The 19,001-nt window shown below is 47.4% G+C and overlaps 1 protein-coding gene across 1 annotated transcript in view; it reads right to left on the bottom strand.

Moving 5' to 3' along the window:
• STK32C (serine/threonine kinase 32C) overlaps positions 1-19,001 on the bottom strand; it is a 1,425,916-nt gene that overhangs the window by 252,047 nt on the left and 1,154,868 nt on the right. Inside the window, exon 4 of the mRNA XM_069239751.1 lies at positions 5,128-5,301. Coding sequence (XP_069095852.1) covers positions 5,128-5,301 — 174 coding nt within the window. The remainder of the gene's footprint in view (positions 1-5,127; positions 5,302-19,001) is intronic.

Consider the following 19,001-nt stretch of genomic DNA (forward strand, 5'->3'; position numbering starts at 1 on the left):
ATGGTTGTTGTTAATTACTTTTGTGTCTGAGACCCATAGGGGCCCAGCCCTCCTAAATACTATATAAATCTATCACGTCTGTGTTTGCAGTTAGGATTTATCCCTCAGGTACAATGTGAAGGATCCTCCAGATCTACCACCGAAGGAAACCTGGTCTTCACTTGTCACATGACCGTTGAGGACCATTTCAGCCAATTAAATTGGTCTAAATACTATCCAATAACATTTTGCAAAACTGAATACTCAAAATAGGCATTTCATTGTGAAGCACCACATGTTGGAGTGTCTTTCATTGGTCTAGACCAATCCACACTTTATTTTCCCTCCTGTGTGAGCATACTATATATCCGCATCATAAAGGAACTGTCCACCCCCGGCGCCAACGTCAACGACATCCCGCCCTCTCAGGAACTTTGCGACTCCCTCGCCGCTTTTTTCCACAGCAAGATCGCCGACATCCACAGCAGCTTCAACACCCCGACCACGCCCACCTCCGTCACCACCTCGAACCCAAGCATCGCCAACCCCATCACCGCCTGGTCCAACGTCGACGACGACGCAACACGCAAAATCATGAACTCCATCCACTCCGGATCACCGACTGACCCCTGCCCCACCACATCTTCAACAAAGCCGACTCTATCATCGCGCCCCAACTCGCAAGATCATCAACGCCTCCTTCGAAACAGGCACCTTCCCGGAAAGCTGGAAGCACGCAGACATCAACGCCCTCCTCAAGAAACCCAAAGCCGACCCCACGACCTCAAGAACTTCCGCCCCATCTCCCTCCTCCCCTACCCAGCAAAAGTCGCAGAAAAGATCGTCAACCTTCAACTGACACGCAACATCGAAGACAAAAACGTTCTCGACCCCTCACAAACCGGATTTAGACGCAACCACAGCACCGAGACCACCCTTATCGCCACCACAGATGACATCAGAAGCCAACTCGACCACGGCGAGACCTCCGCACTCATCCTCCTAGACCTCTCAGCGGCCTTCGACACGGTCTGCCACCGCACCCTACTATCACGCCTCCAAAAAGCCGGCATCCAGGAAAAAGCCCTAGCCTGGACCTCATCCTTCCTCTCCGGCAGAACACAGACCGTCCGCCTCCCACCCTTCCGCTCAGAAGCCAACCACATCATCTGCGGTGTCCCCCAGGGCTCCTCCCTGAGCCCAACGCTGTTCAACATTTACATGGCCCCCCTCGCGCAAGTGGCCCGCTGTCATGACCTCAACATCATCACCTACGCCAACAACACCCAGCTCATCCTCTCCCTCACCAACGACCCCGCCACTGCCAAAGCCAACCTCCACGAAGGAATGAAAGCAGTTGCCGACTGGATGAGAAATAGCCGCCTGAAACTCAACACCGACAAGACAGAAATCCTCATTCTCGGGACATCCCCCTCCGCCTGGGACGACTCGTGGTGGCCCACCACCCTTGGAACAGCTCCGACGCCCACCGACCACGCCCGCAACTTGGGATTCATCCTCGACTCCGCACTCTCCATGGACAGACAAGTCAGCGCCGCCACCTCCTCCTGCTACAACACCCTCCGCACCCTCCGCAGGATCTACAAGTGGATCCCGACCGACACCAGGAAGACAGTGACCCACGCCCTCGTCAGCAGCAGATTGGACTACGGCAACGCACTCTATGCAGGAATCCCAGCAAAACACCTCCAACGGCTCCAACGCATCCAAAACGCCTCAGCCCGACTCATCACCAACGCACCCCGCCACAGCCACATCACCCCTCACCTCTAAGAGCTCCCCTGGCTTCCCGTCGACAAAAGGGTCACCTTCAAGCTCCTCACCCACGCACACAAAGCACTCCACAACGCCGGCCCCACCTACCTCAACGACAGACTCAATTTCTACACGCCGACCCGCCAACTGCGATCCGTGAGCCTCGCCCTCGCCACCGCCCCCCGCATCCAACGAACCAACTCCGGCGGCAGATCCTTCTCCTACCTCGCCGCCAAGAACTGGAACGCGCACCCTACCTACCTCTGACAGACTCAAGACCTACTCGCCTTCAGAAGACTCCTCAAGACCTGGCTCTTCGAGCAGTAGCAGTCTCCACCCTCCCCCCCCCCTCAGCGCCTTGGAACCCTAACGGGTAAGTAGCGCGCTCTATAAATGTCTGTGATTGATTGATTGATTGTACAAAACTGCAATCCACAGCTTTTACCAGCATGAACGCATGTTGTTTTGGATCACATACATTACATAAAGGGCGAGGAGCACGTATTTCGCCAGTCAGCCGTGTTGTGCATGTTGACGAGGGTAGTGTTGGTGGTACATATATTTTTCACAGTATATAGATTATGATGTGCCCTGATATATCATAATTTTTATTGTGGGATTGGTTTTACAGTTGTCAGATTGCATGTATCTCTCTGGTCTCATGACTGCCTGTATCTAGGCACTGCTGGCGCCAGGGAGCCAAAGCAGCCCTGGCAAAAAAGCTCAAGCCAGCCTCTCTCTCTTAATCTACTGGGGTTATGCGTTCTTTCCATCCAGCCATTCTCTCTCCTTCTCTCCTCTTTCTCAACGATCGCTTTATCTCTACCTTCTCCCTCATCCCTCATTTTTTCTACTGAAACCTCCCCGTGCCTACTGCAATGAACCTCAGGACAGTGACAGAGGCAGCAGAACCGTCCCCAGGTTCGAAGAGCTCCAGCAAACTGGGGAAATGGCCGTGGAATAAAAGGACTGCCCGGTCCTGAATCTGGGAGGGGGAGGAGCAAAGTGAAAACGATGAACAGTTGAACTATGGGGTCATCGATTCTGGCTGGATTTAGGATGTTAGAGTTTTAAAAATAAATTATCGCTTTGTGATCTTTAAAATCATCTTTACACAGTTCTAACCTAAAGTCGTCCAACTACCATTATTTATCTGGCTTGAAGTAAGTCGATCAATATTGCACTGAAAACTGGGTCATAGCAAGTTTCCTCATCTGTGTTTGAAAATTCTTTGCTTAGTCTAGTTGCAGACTTTTGCTGTCAATCCCTTGGATGAAGTCCTATCCAAGCCCACTCTCTAGGTATGAATAGTGTAGAAGGTGCAGTGGCACCGGGACTCGGGTATGAAGTTCTTATTGTTATTGCTTGTATTACGCCTATGAAACCTTTGCTATGCGACTCTTCGGCCTATGGCTTTGCTGGAGCTTTGGCGTGTCTCTAATATATGACAGCTTTAGAGAGCTGTTCCTTAAAGAAGCTTTATGGTTTTGTTAATCATGGGCATATAAACGAAAGGCATACCGTGCAATACTCTTAAGAATGTTTCAATATTTGATCTTTCATTTTGATTGCAAATATTGTTTTTACACCCTTTTCCCTTGCTGTTTCAATGGAATAAGTTTCAGTTACTGATACACTGCTTATTTAATAACAGTTTTATATAGGGACAATGGACCCTATTATACCATAAAAACTATTGGATTCAGAATCAAGGGCGAGAGAATTACAGGCATTGCCGAAGCACACAGATCTCAGCTGTTACATACATCAGAGACGTTTCAGGACATTAGTTCAATGAGGCATAGAAAATAGAGCATATTTACAAGCCTCTTGCACCACCGGAGCGTCACTTTTTGTAACTCTCCGGTGGTGCTGTACCTTGCGCCATGTGTACAAGGTGGCGTGAAGCCACTTTTTGTGGCTTAACTCCACCTTGTAAATATGGGTCCCCAATGCAGTTTTCTGCTGCAGAGGGGCGTTCAATGAGTGTTGCTGTGGGTGTACCCATGCAACACCCCTTGCTTTTTGACACTGCCACAGATTTAAAAAGGAACATAAATCTGAGGCAGAGCCAAAAACTAATGCGTTTGCATGGCGCAACGAGGAGAAATACTTTTATTTTTCCTTGTTTTTGCTTTCTCTATGTGTGCTGCAGAAATGATTGTCTATGTGCAGGATGGTTTCTCTTCCCACACATAAACAATCATTAAATAATAATGATTTGCTACTTCTATCACAGGAGTAGCAAATCACCATCATTGATTGTTTACAATCATTCCCTGCAGTGGAGGCACCCTTGTACTATTGTGCAAGGGTGTCTGTGTTGGCTCTAGGCAGCTAAAATTAGTGCCAGCACTAGTGGATACACTGGGGTGCGCCATATTTTTGTAATATGGTGTACGTCTGCGTTTTTAAATCTACGCAGCGTGGCACTGCCAATTTTGGTGCAGTGCCACGCCACATCCATGTAAATAAGCCCCATTGTTTTTATAATGTTTCTGAAGATGAAAAGGGTGGCCATCTGCCTGAGGTGGCAGGGTGTTCACGGCCGCAGTAGGAGCACAGGTGAATGGTTGCTTCTGGGCAAGAGTTATCTTGAATTTTGATATCTCGAGCAGCAGGTCTTTTATGCATCTGCGTCCTCTCTAAGAGATAGTATAGTTTTGATGGGTGGATTTGTATGCAATGCAGCAAAGAACTTTAAATTGTATTCTTGTCAAGATTGGTCGTCAGTGAATCAATGCTTTCCTAAGGCATTATACATATTTGTGCAAAACTGTTGCATGTATACTCGCTTTATTTTATTTTAAAAGTCGAGTCATGGATGCCATATAATAAGCTCGGGAAATATTAGAACTGATTCATGAAGGCATTTATGAGCATGGAAAGTAGTATTATGGGAGGGCTATTTTACGTACTGTTACTTGTCTTTGTACATCGAATCCAAAACTTAAAATGTCCTGTTAGTAAAAGTACAGAGAAGACACTGTTCTTTCTTTTTGTACTAATTGTGTATGAATATTCCCCGAATACCCCATTTTATTCCATTTTCAGATGTTTAGGGAAATCTCACAAAGTAATGTTAGAGTACATAAAAGAGTACTACAGGAGTACTCCCTTATGTACTTGAGAATGCCTTCCAGGCTCCAGTGTTCTACATGGAGAATATTACTTGGGTTTCAACAAATAGGGAAGAGGATCTATAAAACAAAATAATACAGTTGCCACTAAAGCTAAAAGCATTTCGTGCAAACTTCACTTTTCAAGCAGCCTATCCTCCCATGCAATTTGAATACAGAAGTGTCCCTTAAACTGAATTTGTGTAAACTAATACACTTTCCAGTGCAGGTCACGTGGCATGCATCTTTTTACCTGTGGATTATATGCTGGCTTCGTAAATAGTCCAGTGCCAGTGCCATTTCACAAACGTACAGTTTTACAGTCTCCTCTGTGAACTGGACATTCTGCTGCAAATGGTACCGTAGATCGCCGCCCAGAAGTAAATCCACCACCATGAACATGTCTTCTTCGTCCTGGAATGAATACCTGCACATATAGAAGTAAAAAAAGAGTGAAGCTCTGCGACAGAACAATACAAAATAGACAAAGTCTTGATGGGAAATGGAAGCAATTTATTACAAATCTGCATTTATGGTGACAGGAATCATTATTCAGGATGTGATACGCTGTGGTATTAGGTTGTGTGGCCAGCTAGCATCTAGGTAAATGAACAAAACCTAGGCTTTTCTAAAAACTAGAAAACCAGTAAAATCCAGGGTGGTGTGGCTTGTGTGAATTCCACCATACTTTTGTAACTAGAATACGTTAAAAAAAGTCTGAGTGAAAACTCATTCTCCTGACATGTATGTGTCAACTATTGTAGTTCTATCATTCCGATCTAGAATTTTTACACTGTACCTATAAAAATGGTAACTCTTGTGTTTTTCATGATAGAAATATGAAGAAATTGTGAATTTTCTACCCATATTTGACATTTGCAGGGCATTCTGATTCGGAAAAGGGTGTTGGGATTCATGCAAGTCACACAACTCTGGATTCCCTGTTACTCTAATTTTTAGAAATGTTCAAATTTCCTAGGTGCCAGTCAGCCACACCACTCTGGATTCTCCTGGGCCATCGGGCTTTCAGAAGATCCTTAGAGCTGGTAAGATTACCTGGATGCTACCCAACCACAAACACAAGTACTAAAGCCATATGGAATGGAAACTGAGAGCTGAAAAGTAACTGGAGTTTCTTAGGTATAGTTGTGATGTTTGTAGGACATTCCCTCTAATCTGTCCCAATTGATCCCCCCATTAAAGCAATTCTCTGGTGTCTAGTGGGCTTTCTGCCCAACAATGGTAGTAGAAAGACTTAGCCTGCCCAAGGGGTGGGTGTTGGTGCCAATACCAAGACAGGCTGGCTCTTCGACCCATTGACTTACAAATTATTTCCATGGTGTGAACTGGCCTTTCTGCCACTTGTCCCGGTAGAGGCTGACTGGGAGAAAATCTTTCAATCATCCTCCTGAGGGAGCTGAAAGCCCACCTAGGGCTTAATGTGATGGGATTAAATGCCCTTGCTTGGGAGCGGCTCAGTATCAAAATGTTTTTTTGTGTCTAATGGGCTTTCTGCTCTCCAGGGCCAGTAGATTGGTGTAAACATTCAAACCTGTCCCTCTTCTCCAGAGCTTTAGAAAGACTTAGGCCCATATTTATACTTTCTTTGCACTGCTTTTGTGTTACTTTTTGACGCAAAAGCGGTGCAAACTTACAAAATACAATTGTATTTAGTAAGTTTGCGCCGCTTTTGCGTAAAAAAAAGACGCAAATGAGATGCTAAAAAGGTATAAATGCGGGCCTTACTGTGTTCTTGGGGAGGGGTGGTGCACCACAATGCCAGTAGGGCTCATCCCCACAACCCATTCACTTATAAATTACTGCTAGAATTCAATGGCTCTCATAGCTTACAGGAATCTTTTTTAATCAATCATCTTGCTGCACATCCTAAATGAAATCAGTTCCAGGGCCTTAAAAGCAGAAGTGATTCTGTTTTCAACTAGGGTGTGGCATTTTGCTGGATGGGAGGATGCACTCTCCACATCTTCGAGTGCAGATGTGGTGTGAAGAATGTGGAGGTCGCAATGTCCTCAAGTGATCAAAGGTGCATAGAAGCAGGGGCACTCCTCGCTATGGCGGAGGAGTGCCATCCCCCCACCAGCAGCAGCAGGAGCTGCAAACCTTTAGAAATAAAATTATAATAAATGAGATGGATCCACGGGGATGACAAGCAGTGAGGGGAGTGCACAGAGCACTACCCTCAATGCGCATGTATGTTTAGCCGGCCGGCCCCGACCGGCCAATCACAAATGCACAGAAGGGCTCTCTCTAGCCCGGCACTGTGTTGCTAAGGTGGACAGAGGTGTCACAGGCTCCCAGTTTGTGTTGGAGAACCCAGCCAAGGCTCTCCAGCCAATCATAGCGCTGATGGGTGCAGGTCAGGCTGGGAGTCTGTGCCTGGAGTGCAGCGACGGTGCAACGGCGATCAGGTAGGTTTAATTTTTTTAATATATATTTTTTTGTTTTTCTCCCCCCGCCCTCGGCCCCACCCAGCCACTTTCCCCAGTCACCAGCCACGACTGCATAGAAGGTACCAAGACCTAGCCTAAAAATGGGGGTCAGTGGACAGTTATGCTCTTGTAAAATGTGTTTGCATGGTTAGTTTGTGAGTGCAGCAAAATAAAAGGAATTAGATCTAATGTTTGATGTAAAGTGCAGTTTTGTCCATTGGTTTGGTTTGGAAAAATGTTATTAATTGAGTTTGGCTAAGAATGGGGTAGACTGTTATAGTTTTCCAGATATAAAAAAATCCCAAATGCGCAAAACCTCAACTCAGTAAATCGATTGAACATTAGTTGAATGAAGTTATCATAAAAGGCCTAGTTGAATTAGGACCATGGATGAGGAAATGAGTGCCCAAATATATAGGACACACATGGCCCCAGCCAGCATCCAAAATGATGTTCCAAATGATAAAATTGCAAATCGCTGTCTCGAGTTCAGGCACAGACTCATAGAGTTGGAGCTTATAGTGAACGGATCACAGTAGTGAAAGGTAGAGTGCTGGCTTGAAATCACTGTTCTGTTCTCTGCAGTAGAAGCCAACCTGCCTTTGAATTGGTGGGGGGAATGCAGTGCTCCCTTTCAAACAGCACTGGGTGGGCCCAACTGTGCACAACTCCTTAGTTGGTGCATAAGTAGTGAACCTCCTGAGGGACTCTTTGTTTCTGTACTTGTAATAAGGTGTGGATTCACGGGCAAAGACATTCACTCATTTGCATCGGGAGAAGGCTGAATGAAAACGTGAGAAGGCCCATGTTACAATGTGAACATGCGAAATGAGCACTTGTCCAATGAGCTTTACAAATGGAGCTGTAGAGGCATCTGTGGCTCCTCTCAAGAGTAGAAATGCTTTAGGATAGGAAAAACAGGTGCAAACTCCCACTGCATCCTATGACACCTTTCTAGCCTGGTCTCAGCTGTTTCTTTCCAAGTGACATGTCCACATGAGCTTGGGAGCCGCTTTGTAATTAATATTCAAATATTCTATGTGGTTAGTATGTCAACCCGACATGCATTAACAAATTGTAAATTTCTTGATGGAGTAGGATGATTAGTATTTAATCTATTTTATAATTAATTGTTCTATTCTATGTGAGTTAATAATTGCAATAAAGCAAACTGCTTGTATTGATTGCTGATTTTGTTCTCAATTGTATCATTACTCAGAGAAATGTTCACAAGGGTTTGTAGTTCTAAAGTATATGTAATAATTAAATGGTCTTTGTAAAATAGGACGGCCCCTGCTTACTGCAGGTGTTTCCAGTTCTAAAACAACCTTTAGAACAGGAGAGTCTGCAAAAGGTCCTGAATGAGGTGGATCCATCTTAGATCATGAGGATATGCAGGAAGATACGTTTTCACAGCAGTAGATATCCTGAAGATCCGTTGTAAATCCGGCTCTGGTTAGACATACAGTGCATACTTCTGTGTTACAGGCGTAGTAAAAAACAGAGGCACAATACATTTTTCACAATGTTATAAAAATGTATTCTTAAAATATCACATTGTCCTTGTTGGACCTGGCCCTTTTTGTGGGTTCATCCCCAGACTTTTTGACTTCTTTCTCATATTTTGTCGGACCTCCTGCTGCTGGCTGTAGGACTCTGAGCACTTTATCACTGCTGATCAGTGCTAAAGTGCAGCTGCTCCCCCTTCTAAACTTGGTATGATTGGCTTATACCTAATTGGCACATTTAATTTACCTGTAAGTCCCTTATACAGTGGTATCCCTATACCCAAGGCCTGTAAATTAAATGCTACTAGTGGGCCTGCAGTGCTGCTTGCACCACCCACAGAAGTAGACTTTCAAACCTGTCTCAGGCCTGCTGGCACAGGGTCTGCATGATCAGTATACTTCCACAGGGACCTGGCATCTAAATTTACTTGCCAGGCCCAGAACTCCCCTTTTACTACATGCAAGTCACCCCTAAGGTAGGCCCTAGCTAGCCCTATGGGCGGGGCTCTATGTATGTAGAAGGCAGGACAGGTGCATGGGTGTGTGGCCTGTCCTAGTAGTGGCAAACAGCCAATTTGGTTTCTCTCTGCTGTGAGTGCTGCCTTCCCATAGTATGGCATTGGAAATGCCCTGCCTTATGTGTAGGGGGTACTGTCTGATTTATGAGGTGTAGCATAGGCATGTTTGGTATGGTTGCAATGGTAGTGACAAATGCTGCTTACTGGTGTAGGTGGATTTTTTATTATCATTACAGAAATACTACTTCTAGAAAGTGAGCATTTCTCTGTGCTTATGACTCTGGTGTTTTGCAGCTTGACTCCAATCCACATCTGGGCAGAGTAACATTTGGGCTTTGTGCATACTTTTCAGACAGCCTGTACACAGGGAGGGTGAAGGTGTCACAGAGGTGCATCTGCATTTTGAATGGTCTTCCTGGGCTGAGAGAAGGGGATGCAGGGCATACCTGCATCTGTAAAGGCTGTGCCTTGGCCTCACACAAAGGGCATGTTTACCCCCAACTGATGTCTGGAGCCTGTGCTGGAGGAGAGAAGGGACACTCCTGGAACCAGTTGTAACTGGTTGGAACCTCCTCTCCCCTCTTTGTTAAACCTTTGCAAAACTGACTGTAAGTACAGGGGATTTTTCCCCACAATTGGAGACACACTTGACACTGAAACTTGCTTGGAACTGGACACAGAATGCTGCTGGTGGGACTCACCAGGCACCGCCTTGGACTGCTGCTGCTGGGCTGACCTGTGACCTGCTGGGTCACTAGGAGGAACTGCACTGACTGAATCCTTTTGTGCTGGCCTGCTGCTGGGCTCTGCAGCTCTGTCCTCCATCTTTGTGTCCCCAGAGGCTGGGTACTGTGGTCCCTGCCCTTGGCAACCTTTTTGGAATTGCAGTGCGAAAGCGCATGAGGAGAGCTTCACCCATGTGGAAGAGCACCTGAAGAAGCACTTTCTCTTTCTGCCTACAACGCCTTCAGGGCGCCTTGGCTCTAATCATGAAGCGCCTTGGAAAGCGCTTCCTTTGTTCCACCTCGGAATGTATCAGGAGGCGCTCCGCTGTGTAATTGCTGGGATCACCGCTGCGACCTGGGCGTTTACAAAACACGGGCACGTCGAAAGCGCGCTGTGTCCTCTGCCCCCGGGGCACCACAGAGTGAAGCCTAGACTGACTGCACTCCTAGCAGTGCCCCCGAGGCGAAGCATGCTAGAAGGAGCACCCTCGGGGCACCAACAGGCCCCAACTCTTGGCTGATCACCGCTCGGGTGTGGGCAAGTCTGTGTTCCAGGGACAGGTGGGGAAGGAAGCCTTATCAGAGGCTACCCACCCCACCGGGTCCCTACTTGTCCTCAAAGGTCGCGGGCAGGGAGGAAACCTCATCAGAGGCCCCCCGCGTCGCTAAGCCCCTTCTTCTGGTGTTGCCAAGACAGGCGGGGAGGAGGCCTCATCGGAGGATGCCTGCACCACGGGCCCCCATTTTTCCCTAGAGGTCGCAGGTAGGAAGGAAGCCTCATTGATGCCCCCTCACACTGCTAGGCCCCTTTTCCTTGTAGCTCTGCTCCCCGCCGGGAGGGCCAGTCGTGGCCTTGGGGGGTCTGAAGAGGCTATGAGCACCCTAGTTCAGGTGCAGGCCCCAGAAGGGGCTCCTTTATCAACACAGAGAAGGTGCACGCCGCTCCCCTCCCCCAACCATAAAACAGCCCCTGTTTTGGCATGGAGGAGGGCCGGGCCCCCTTAGTTTGCCCTGTGGCCCTTGAGGTGCCCTCAGGCTACAAATAAGTACTTTGAATAGCCACATGTTGGTTATGAATATGCTGAGAATGTTATGCTAACCTGTTTCTTTTTATGATGTGACATGTGTTTTCTAATGTTCCTGTTCTGGGCATTTATACTAATCTGTGTTTATTACTTGCCATGTGTTTCCTAATGTTCATGGTATGGGCATTTATGAGGATCTTGTGACATGTGCATTACTGTAGTAGTGTTTTTTCTGACTACTGCTTATGTTGCAGAATAATGAGTAACCTGTGTGTTATATGTGCCTACTGATGATTTCTGCAGAGTAATAGTACTGTGTAATGTTCTGACAAATGCTTAGGTAGCAAGGTATTACTGACATATTGTGTTTGGTCTTATGATGTTGTGTACAATACAGGTTATTTTTATATAACTTGGTGTTGTGCTTCCTTTGTGGTGGGGATAGTGTGTCACGTGTGTTGTGTGTGTTGTGCAAATGCTTTACACATTGCCACTGGGATAGGCCTGACTGCTCGTGCCAAGCTACCAATGGGGTGAGCAGGGATTATCTTGCTTGTGTAAGTAACTCCCTCGCCCTGACTAGAGTGGGTGGGGTCTGCCTGGCTTAGGTGCATACCCTAGCCAGCCAGAAACCCCATTTATAACAGTCCTTCAAGTACGGAATTTGTTTTCTTTTTCTAATACTAGAGAGATCTATATTCTAGTTTATAAGGCATTGTTCCATATAGTAGACAAAGCTGGTTGTGAGTCAATTTAGAACTTCGATTAAATTGATAACCTGGAGTTTGGAATGTAAACAGTATGATAAATTACACCTAACATAAATTATCTATAGTTAAAATGGGAATAACATGCAGATTTGGGTTCTTTGCAGGCAAAATTGCCATGCCTTTTTATTTGACCCGATTTTCACTTAGTAATTAGTGACAGGTTTAGCCTGCCATTATTTGCCTGTGGAAATCTTTGAGGGATACAGAATAACTCAGGCCCACTCCTAATTGCTATACCACTGGAACCGCAGGTAGCATGGGTGCTGCAATATAATACAGCAGCTATATGCAAGCTGCTGGTGACAGATGCCCCTGTTATTTATTTAGGGTGTATCAATGTACATAGCATGCAAGTTCTTAAGTCCTGTCATGAAAACATTGGCCTACTCCTGTAACGATTAGTGGAGAAACTAATGACGATTTCCTGGAGAACGATACACTGAACGTGAAACCTCACTCGAGAAGGTTTAAAAGGTCCACCAAAAACATGTGTCACCAAAACAAACAGGCTGAAGCTTGCCGTTCTAAAGGATAACTTAAAATGTTTTATAGTGTCAATAAACAGAAAATATCCACCTCTATTTACTGCAGTGCTTTCACACCATATCGGTCACATCTGTGAACATTTAAATGCTGAGCAAACCATTTCCCACAGACCAACACGTTAATGAAGTCTAGATTCCTACATATTTAAAATTGAAATGAGAGAACTAAAGTGGTGGTATCAATAAGCATCTGCATATATGTGCATACATGTTGATACTTAGGCAGCACAATAGACACTGTATTTTAGGGGGGACTGGTCACGGTTTGAATTAGTGTAAATCAAGCAGAGATGGGGGATCTTGACACCTCGTTTGCATTAGGCTACGGTGTAAGGGAAGAGCAGGTAGCATGCATGTCCGTGATGATAAGATGCCCCACTGCTCTTCAAAGAAATGTGTCTTCAGCTCTTTTCTGAAAATCAGCAGTGATGTGAGAAGCTTAATATGTTGCAGGATGTCCAGATCCTGTGCCCTTTATTGAATACTATACTTCTGTTCAGGGTTCCTAGATTTTCCATTTCTTGACATCCAGTCTAGCAATGTGCTCACATCTTGTGCTATGTTGGCTTAAGAGATTTTTATGATTTCTGCCACGTCAGAGGAGCACCTTTTGTTTTTCCTTTGAACGTGGGACAGCAGCTTTTAATTGTTTTTGGAAATGGAGTCTCTAGTTTGCAGTGGTTTGCATCATGTCCAAGTAGGGACCCTCCCTCTAGCCGGGATAAGGGAGTCACACAGCTAAGATAACCCCTGCTCACCCCCTTGGTAGCTTGGTTCAAGTAGTTAGACTCATCTTATATGAAAATGCCTCTTTTGAAATGGTTAGCCCTCACTTTTTGCCCGATATTTGATGTGGTTACAAAGTTGTTAGTGCCCGTGGTCCCTGCTAACCAGGATCCCTGGGACAGATCTCTTTCCCAAAACCGTTGTGATGCATTGGCACAGTTGTCAACACCTTTAGCTGCCACTATAAACCCCAAGTAAAATGATACTTAGGTACCCAGGGCATGGGGTACTAAGGGTAGGCCCCTGAGGGCAGCAGCACAGATTATGCCACCCTCAGGGACCATGTATCCAAGTGCACCCAGCACTGCCTTTGCAGGCTGAGTGTCCTGGTGCAATCCCAAAATGCAAAACTGACATAACACACATCCTGTGTGCCCTGCCCACTACACACTGCATGCAAAATAGAAAGTCACCCCTCTAACAGGCCTTCCAGGCCGAAGGCAGGGTGCACTATACTGCATCTGTGGGCATAGGTGCATGAGTAATATTCCACTACTGTGCCCCTGCCAAACCTGGGGCATAGTAAGTGAACAAAGCAGCCATTTTACATGCATGTGCTGGACACGGGTCAGTACGAATTTCACAGCTACATGATGGCCACTCTGCACCCTGGGTTGTTTGCTATCAAACAACTCAGAACAATCAATCCAAACCTTTACCAGTATTGGATTTATTGTAAAATGTACCAAGGGGCCACTTCAGAGGTGCCCCCTGCAAAAGCTAACTACCCTGGCATGGTCCCTGGTTACTCACAACCAGCCTGCCACCTCCAAACAAAATTCTGGAACCCTGGGGTGACAACCTGTACTCTCTGGGCCCAGACAACAAAGCCCTTCCTGGGTAATGGTGTTCTATCTCCACCCCCATGAATGTTCACAGCCCTGCCTATGAGCTTCAAAGGGCTTAACACACTTAAACCCTGACTTCTAGTCCTGCTGCTAGCAGCAGAAGGCTGCCCCCATTGTAAACCCCCACTTTTGGTGGGAGAAACAGTGGGAAAATGCAGAAATCACAAGAGGTGTGGCCACCCACAGCTTGCACCACCCCTAATGTGTTGCGTGCTAGGTGACCCCTACATTTCATTTTCCTGCATCTTGCATGGTAGGAAAATAGCCTATCAGGGATAGGGAAGTGACCTCTGCCTGAGCGCATGCATCCACCTATGTCCGGGACAACCTCGGCTCAGTGGAATCCAAGAGGGTCACGTGGGTGGCGGCCACATGATGCATGACACCGCACTGGCAAGGAGAGGAAGGCACTACAAATGACCCTGGAAACCGACATCGGACACCTAACACAACAATATATGGACCAACCCTCCCTCTCCACCCGTAGACGAGTGGAGTGCCCCCACATGGCCTTAAACGAGCTATTCACTTCTCAGGCCGAATATGTGCTACAGCACTTGCAGGGACGACACCACGAACAGGGGGAGAAGGCTGGCCGCCTGTTAGCAGCACAACTCCACCAGAGAGTGGTGACCCTAGCTATCCCGGCCATCAAAGCTTGTACAGGAGAGACACTCACGCATCCACAGGAGGTAGTCAATGAATTTGTGACCTTTTACCGACGCCTCTACACTCCAGAATCCCAGTCCTCTCCTGCCCAGATCGAGGCCTTTCTCAACAACATTATTTTACCCTTGCTCTCTGACGAGGGCCGCAACTTACTGGAGAAGACGGATTCCCTGCAGAATTCAATAAATGGGCAGGGAGGAGACGATAGATGTCTTGCACAAAACGCTGACGAAGGCATGTCAGACGGGCTCTTTAGGCGCGATCTCCAACAATGCCATAATTGCAGTTATACCGAAACCAGGTCGGGATCCCCTGCTTTGCAGTAGCTACTGATCCATATCCCTCCTAATGGCGATGTTAAGATACTGACCAGCGTCCTAGCGCACCGCCTGCATAAGGTAATACCATCTTTAATACATCAGACCCTGGTGGGTTTAGTGCTGTGTCGAACCTCAAGAAATCACCTTCGTACCCTTTGCCATGCCATTTGGGAGGCTAGAAATACATTGGCGGCCGCGCTAGCACTGTCCTTGGACGCCGAGAAAGTGCTTGATCTCATAGAATGGCCGTACCTTTTTGCAACGTTGGTGAAATTCGGCTTGGGGGACCAGTTTATCTCCAAAGTTCGCCTGCATTATGAGCACCCTACGGCAAGGGTCAACTGTGGGGGTTTCGTTTCGGACCCCTTTCCCGTTTGCAGAGGGACCCGGGAGGGTTGACCCTTATCGCCCCTTTTGTTCCTGTTGGCCCTAGAGCCGCTGGCCGCTGCAATACGCGCCTCCCCCTCCATAGCGGGTTTCCCTCTACTGGGCGGCACCTCTAAACTTTATCTATACGCTGACAAAGTCCTCCTAACCTTAACCAACCTGGAGCACTCTTTGCCCGCCCTGATGGAGATCATTGACTTCGCACCCCTCTCCGGCTACTGGGTGAATTGGGACAAAAGCGAGGCCCTTCCCATCTCACGGGTGATGACAAAATCCGCACCTCTGGGCTTCCCATTTCTATGGACTCTGAAACGCCTCAAATATTTAGGAGTATTAGTTAACCGTGGCCTAGAGCGTATGGTGGTAGACAACCTGGACCCCCTCACTGTGCACATGAGACTTGACTTTGAAAAATGGACCCATCTAAGCCTCTCCATGTGGGGCAAGATACAGGCATTAAGGATGGTCACGGTACCACACTTCACCTATGTTTTGGGCCTCCTACCCCTTCAAACACCTCTCTCCACACTGAGATCGATTGATGCAGCAATTAGGGCTTTTGTGTGGGACTCTGCACGCCACGACTGGCGCCAGCCAAACTGATGGCACGCCGATCCCAAGGGGGAATGGGGCTACCCTCGTGGAGCATTACGCTCTGGCCCTACACCTGTTGCTGCTGGCTGCCACCCTGTCCGGCCCCACAGAATCACCGCAGTGGATATCTGTGGAGAAAGCAATGCTTTTCCATAGTGGAGGCATCGATGGGCTCTATTGCACAAATCCCTCATCCCCTAGTGATCTGAATCCGATTCTAAAGGCGACACGTGCGGCATGGCAGAGGGACCACCGTCTTCCGGGGGTACACCCCTTCCTCTACACCCAGACCCCCATATGGCAAAAGGACAGATTGCAGATAGGTGGAGAGGTTCTTAACTGGCCACAGTGGAAGGAGGCCGGCATTGATCATCTAGCCCAGGTACTACAGGACAGCAAGCTCAAACCCTTCGTCAGGCTGCAGGAGGAATTCCACCTCCATCCCAGACAGGAATGGAGATACCTACAACTCTAACACTGTATGCACCAGCACACTGACATTACCTGATGGGGACTACTACCCTCGCCCGTGGTGGCTTACCTGAAGACATGAGGGAAACACAAAGGCGTAATGGCTGGCCTATATGAGGTCATCACAAGTCACCTATACTCGCAACCTGTCCTGGACAAATTACGCCTACAATGGCAAACCCGCCTACAGGGGACCTTTGACTTGGAGGATTGGGTAGACATTGTGGAAGCGTTGGACAAAGGCAAGTGCGAAGCCCGCTTAAAATTCTGTCTTTTCAAGATACTCCACGACTGGTACTGGACCCTGGTGCAATTGCCCAGGATGGGCCCTCTTCCACATGCGGACTGCTGGTGCTGCACGTAGAAACACTGTGATTTGCTTCATATCCTCAGCAGTTGTTTGTCGGTCCAGCCTTTATGGAATGCTGTGGAACGCACTCTGGTGGACTCCATATCACTCCCAACCCCCCTACCCTCCTCTCTTATCATACTGCACAACATGGACTCTCTACCAGCCTTGTCACGACCGCAACGAAGACGGCTACATACAGCACTACCAACCATGAAAATATGTATCCTCCGACACTGGAGATCCTTTACCCCCCCCAATCCTGGAGCAATGGGTAGTGGCAATGACTCGTATAGCTGCACATGAGAGAATCATTTACAACCTCCAGGACCAGGCTGCCCTCTTTGCTCAGATATAGGCCCCCTTCCTTTCGGACGCCCCGCCACTTCGGGCCTACCACTAGTTTCTTTCATCATACACTGCCCCCCTCATTCGGTCTACCCAGATGTCCTTTGCAGTTGACAACCCATCCCAGTCTCCCTTCCCCCCTTTTTGCAACCCATACCTTTAATCGTGGGTCCCAGTGAGACGCAGTCGCAATACCAATACTGCCTGTGAGTGCATTGTGGACCCTTCAAATACACTGACTCTCAACGAAGGGGGAAGCCACGCACAGGGGTCTTATAGCCGCAAGAGGCGAGTTCGTCCCGGAACGCAGCCTAAATATAGTGTACAATGTCATCTTTAATAGTGAAATGCCCCACGACCAACGCCCCCTACCTGCCCCCTCCCCCCGTGGTGCCTGTCCTTCCATCACTATTATTAGTTACCCTTCCAACTGCCACCGTATTTTAATAACTGTTTGTAAATGCTGTTGAATATATCTAGTCTACTTTGTTTCATATGAGATGACGTTTGTACGGCTTCCGAACTACAATGTACGGGAATTATCACCCTTTGTCTATTAACGCTGTATCAAACTGTGTTCTCACTATTAATAAACAATTATAACACAAAAAAAAGACTAGGGTACAGTGCGAACTTCAGAGAGAAAAGGGAGACTTGGATCCTGAAAGACTGGATCAACCACCCAAGAGAAAAGGCAAGAAGACTGGGGAGCTAGCTTCAAAACAGATTCTAAGTCAGAACTCCTCTTCTCAGGAAGAGGACATGTTATTCCCAGAGGGAACTGAGCCTGCAGAGCTTGGACCTTACCACCCAGAACTCTTGGGCCCAGGGGGACACTCTAAAGTGGATCTGTGCCAGGGACAAAGGACCTGTCCCACTCTTGGAGGCCTGAGGCAGCATGCTGCACAGTAAGAAAATGGTAGTATCAGTGTTAACCACAGGGTTTATTGGGAGGATGGATTACTGTTTTGCAGAGGCCTGAGACCTCAAGCCTGGTGCGACCAGGAGGTTGGTATTACCTCAGCAGTACAGTGAGTTGCTCCTCACTCTAGCCCATGACATTCCCCTAGCAGGGCATTTGGGCCAAAATAAAACTTAGAGCAGGCTAGTGAATCATTTGTACTGGCCTGGAATGTCCCAGAAAGTGAAGGACTTTTGCCAGTCCTGTATCACCTGACAAGCCAGTAGCAAAGCAGGTGGCCACATAAAGGCCCCCTTAATTCTACTACCTGTGGTTGGGGTACTGTTTGAGAGGGTTGGGGTTGATATATTTGCCCCCCTTGACCCTCAGACAACATCAGGAAATAGATATATCGTAGTGGTAGTAGATCGTGCCACTGAATATCCTGAGGCCATACCCTTTAGGACGATCACTGTTTCTGCAGTAGCAAAAGCCCTCCTGGATATTTTTACCAGTGTTAGGTCTACATACTTAAAACACATGTGGCAGGAGTGTCAAGTGACTTATAAGTTCACTAACCCATACCATCCACAAATAAATGGGTTGGTTGAAAGATTTAACCAGACCCTAAAGGCATGATTAGAGGATTACCTGCAAAACTCAGAAGGAGATGGGATGTCTTACTGCCATGTCTGCTTTATGCCTACAGGGACGTGCCATAAAAGGAAGAAGGATTGTCTCAATTTGAACTGTTGTTTGGGCATCCGGTTAGGGGACCAATGAGTCTTGTTAGTGAAGCCTGGGAGAAGCCTCTCAAAGAGCCCATACAAGACATAATGGACTATGTGCTTGGCCTACATTCAAGGATGGCACCGTACATGGAAATAGCAAGTCACAATCTTCAGGATAGTCA

The sequence above is a fragment of the Pleurodeles waltl genome, chromosome 6, assembly GCF_031143425.1.
Source record: "Pleurodeles waltl isolate 20211129_DDA chromosome 6, aPleWal1.hap1.20221129, whole genome shotgun sequence".
NCBI lineage: Eukaryota > Metazoa > Chordata > Amphibia > Caudata > Salamandridae > Pleurodeles > Pleurodeles waltl.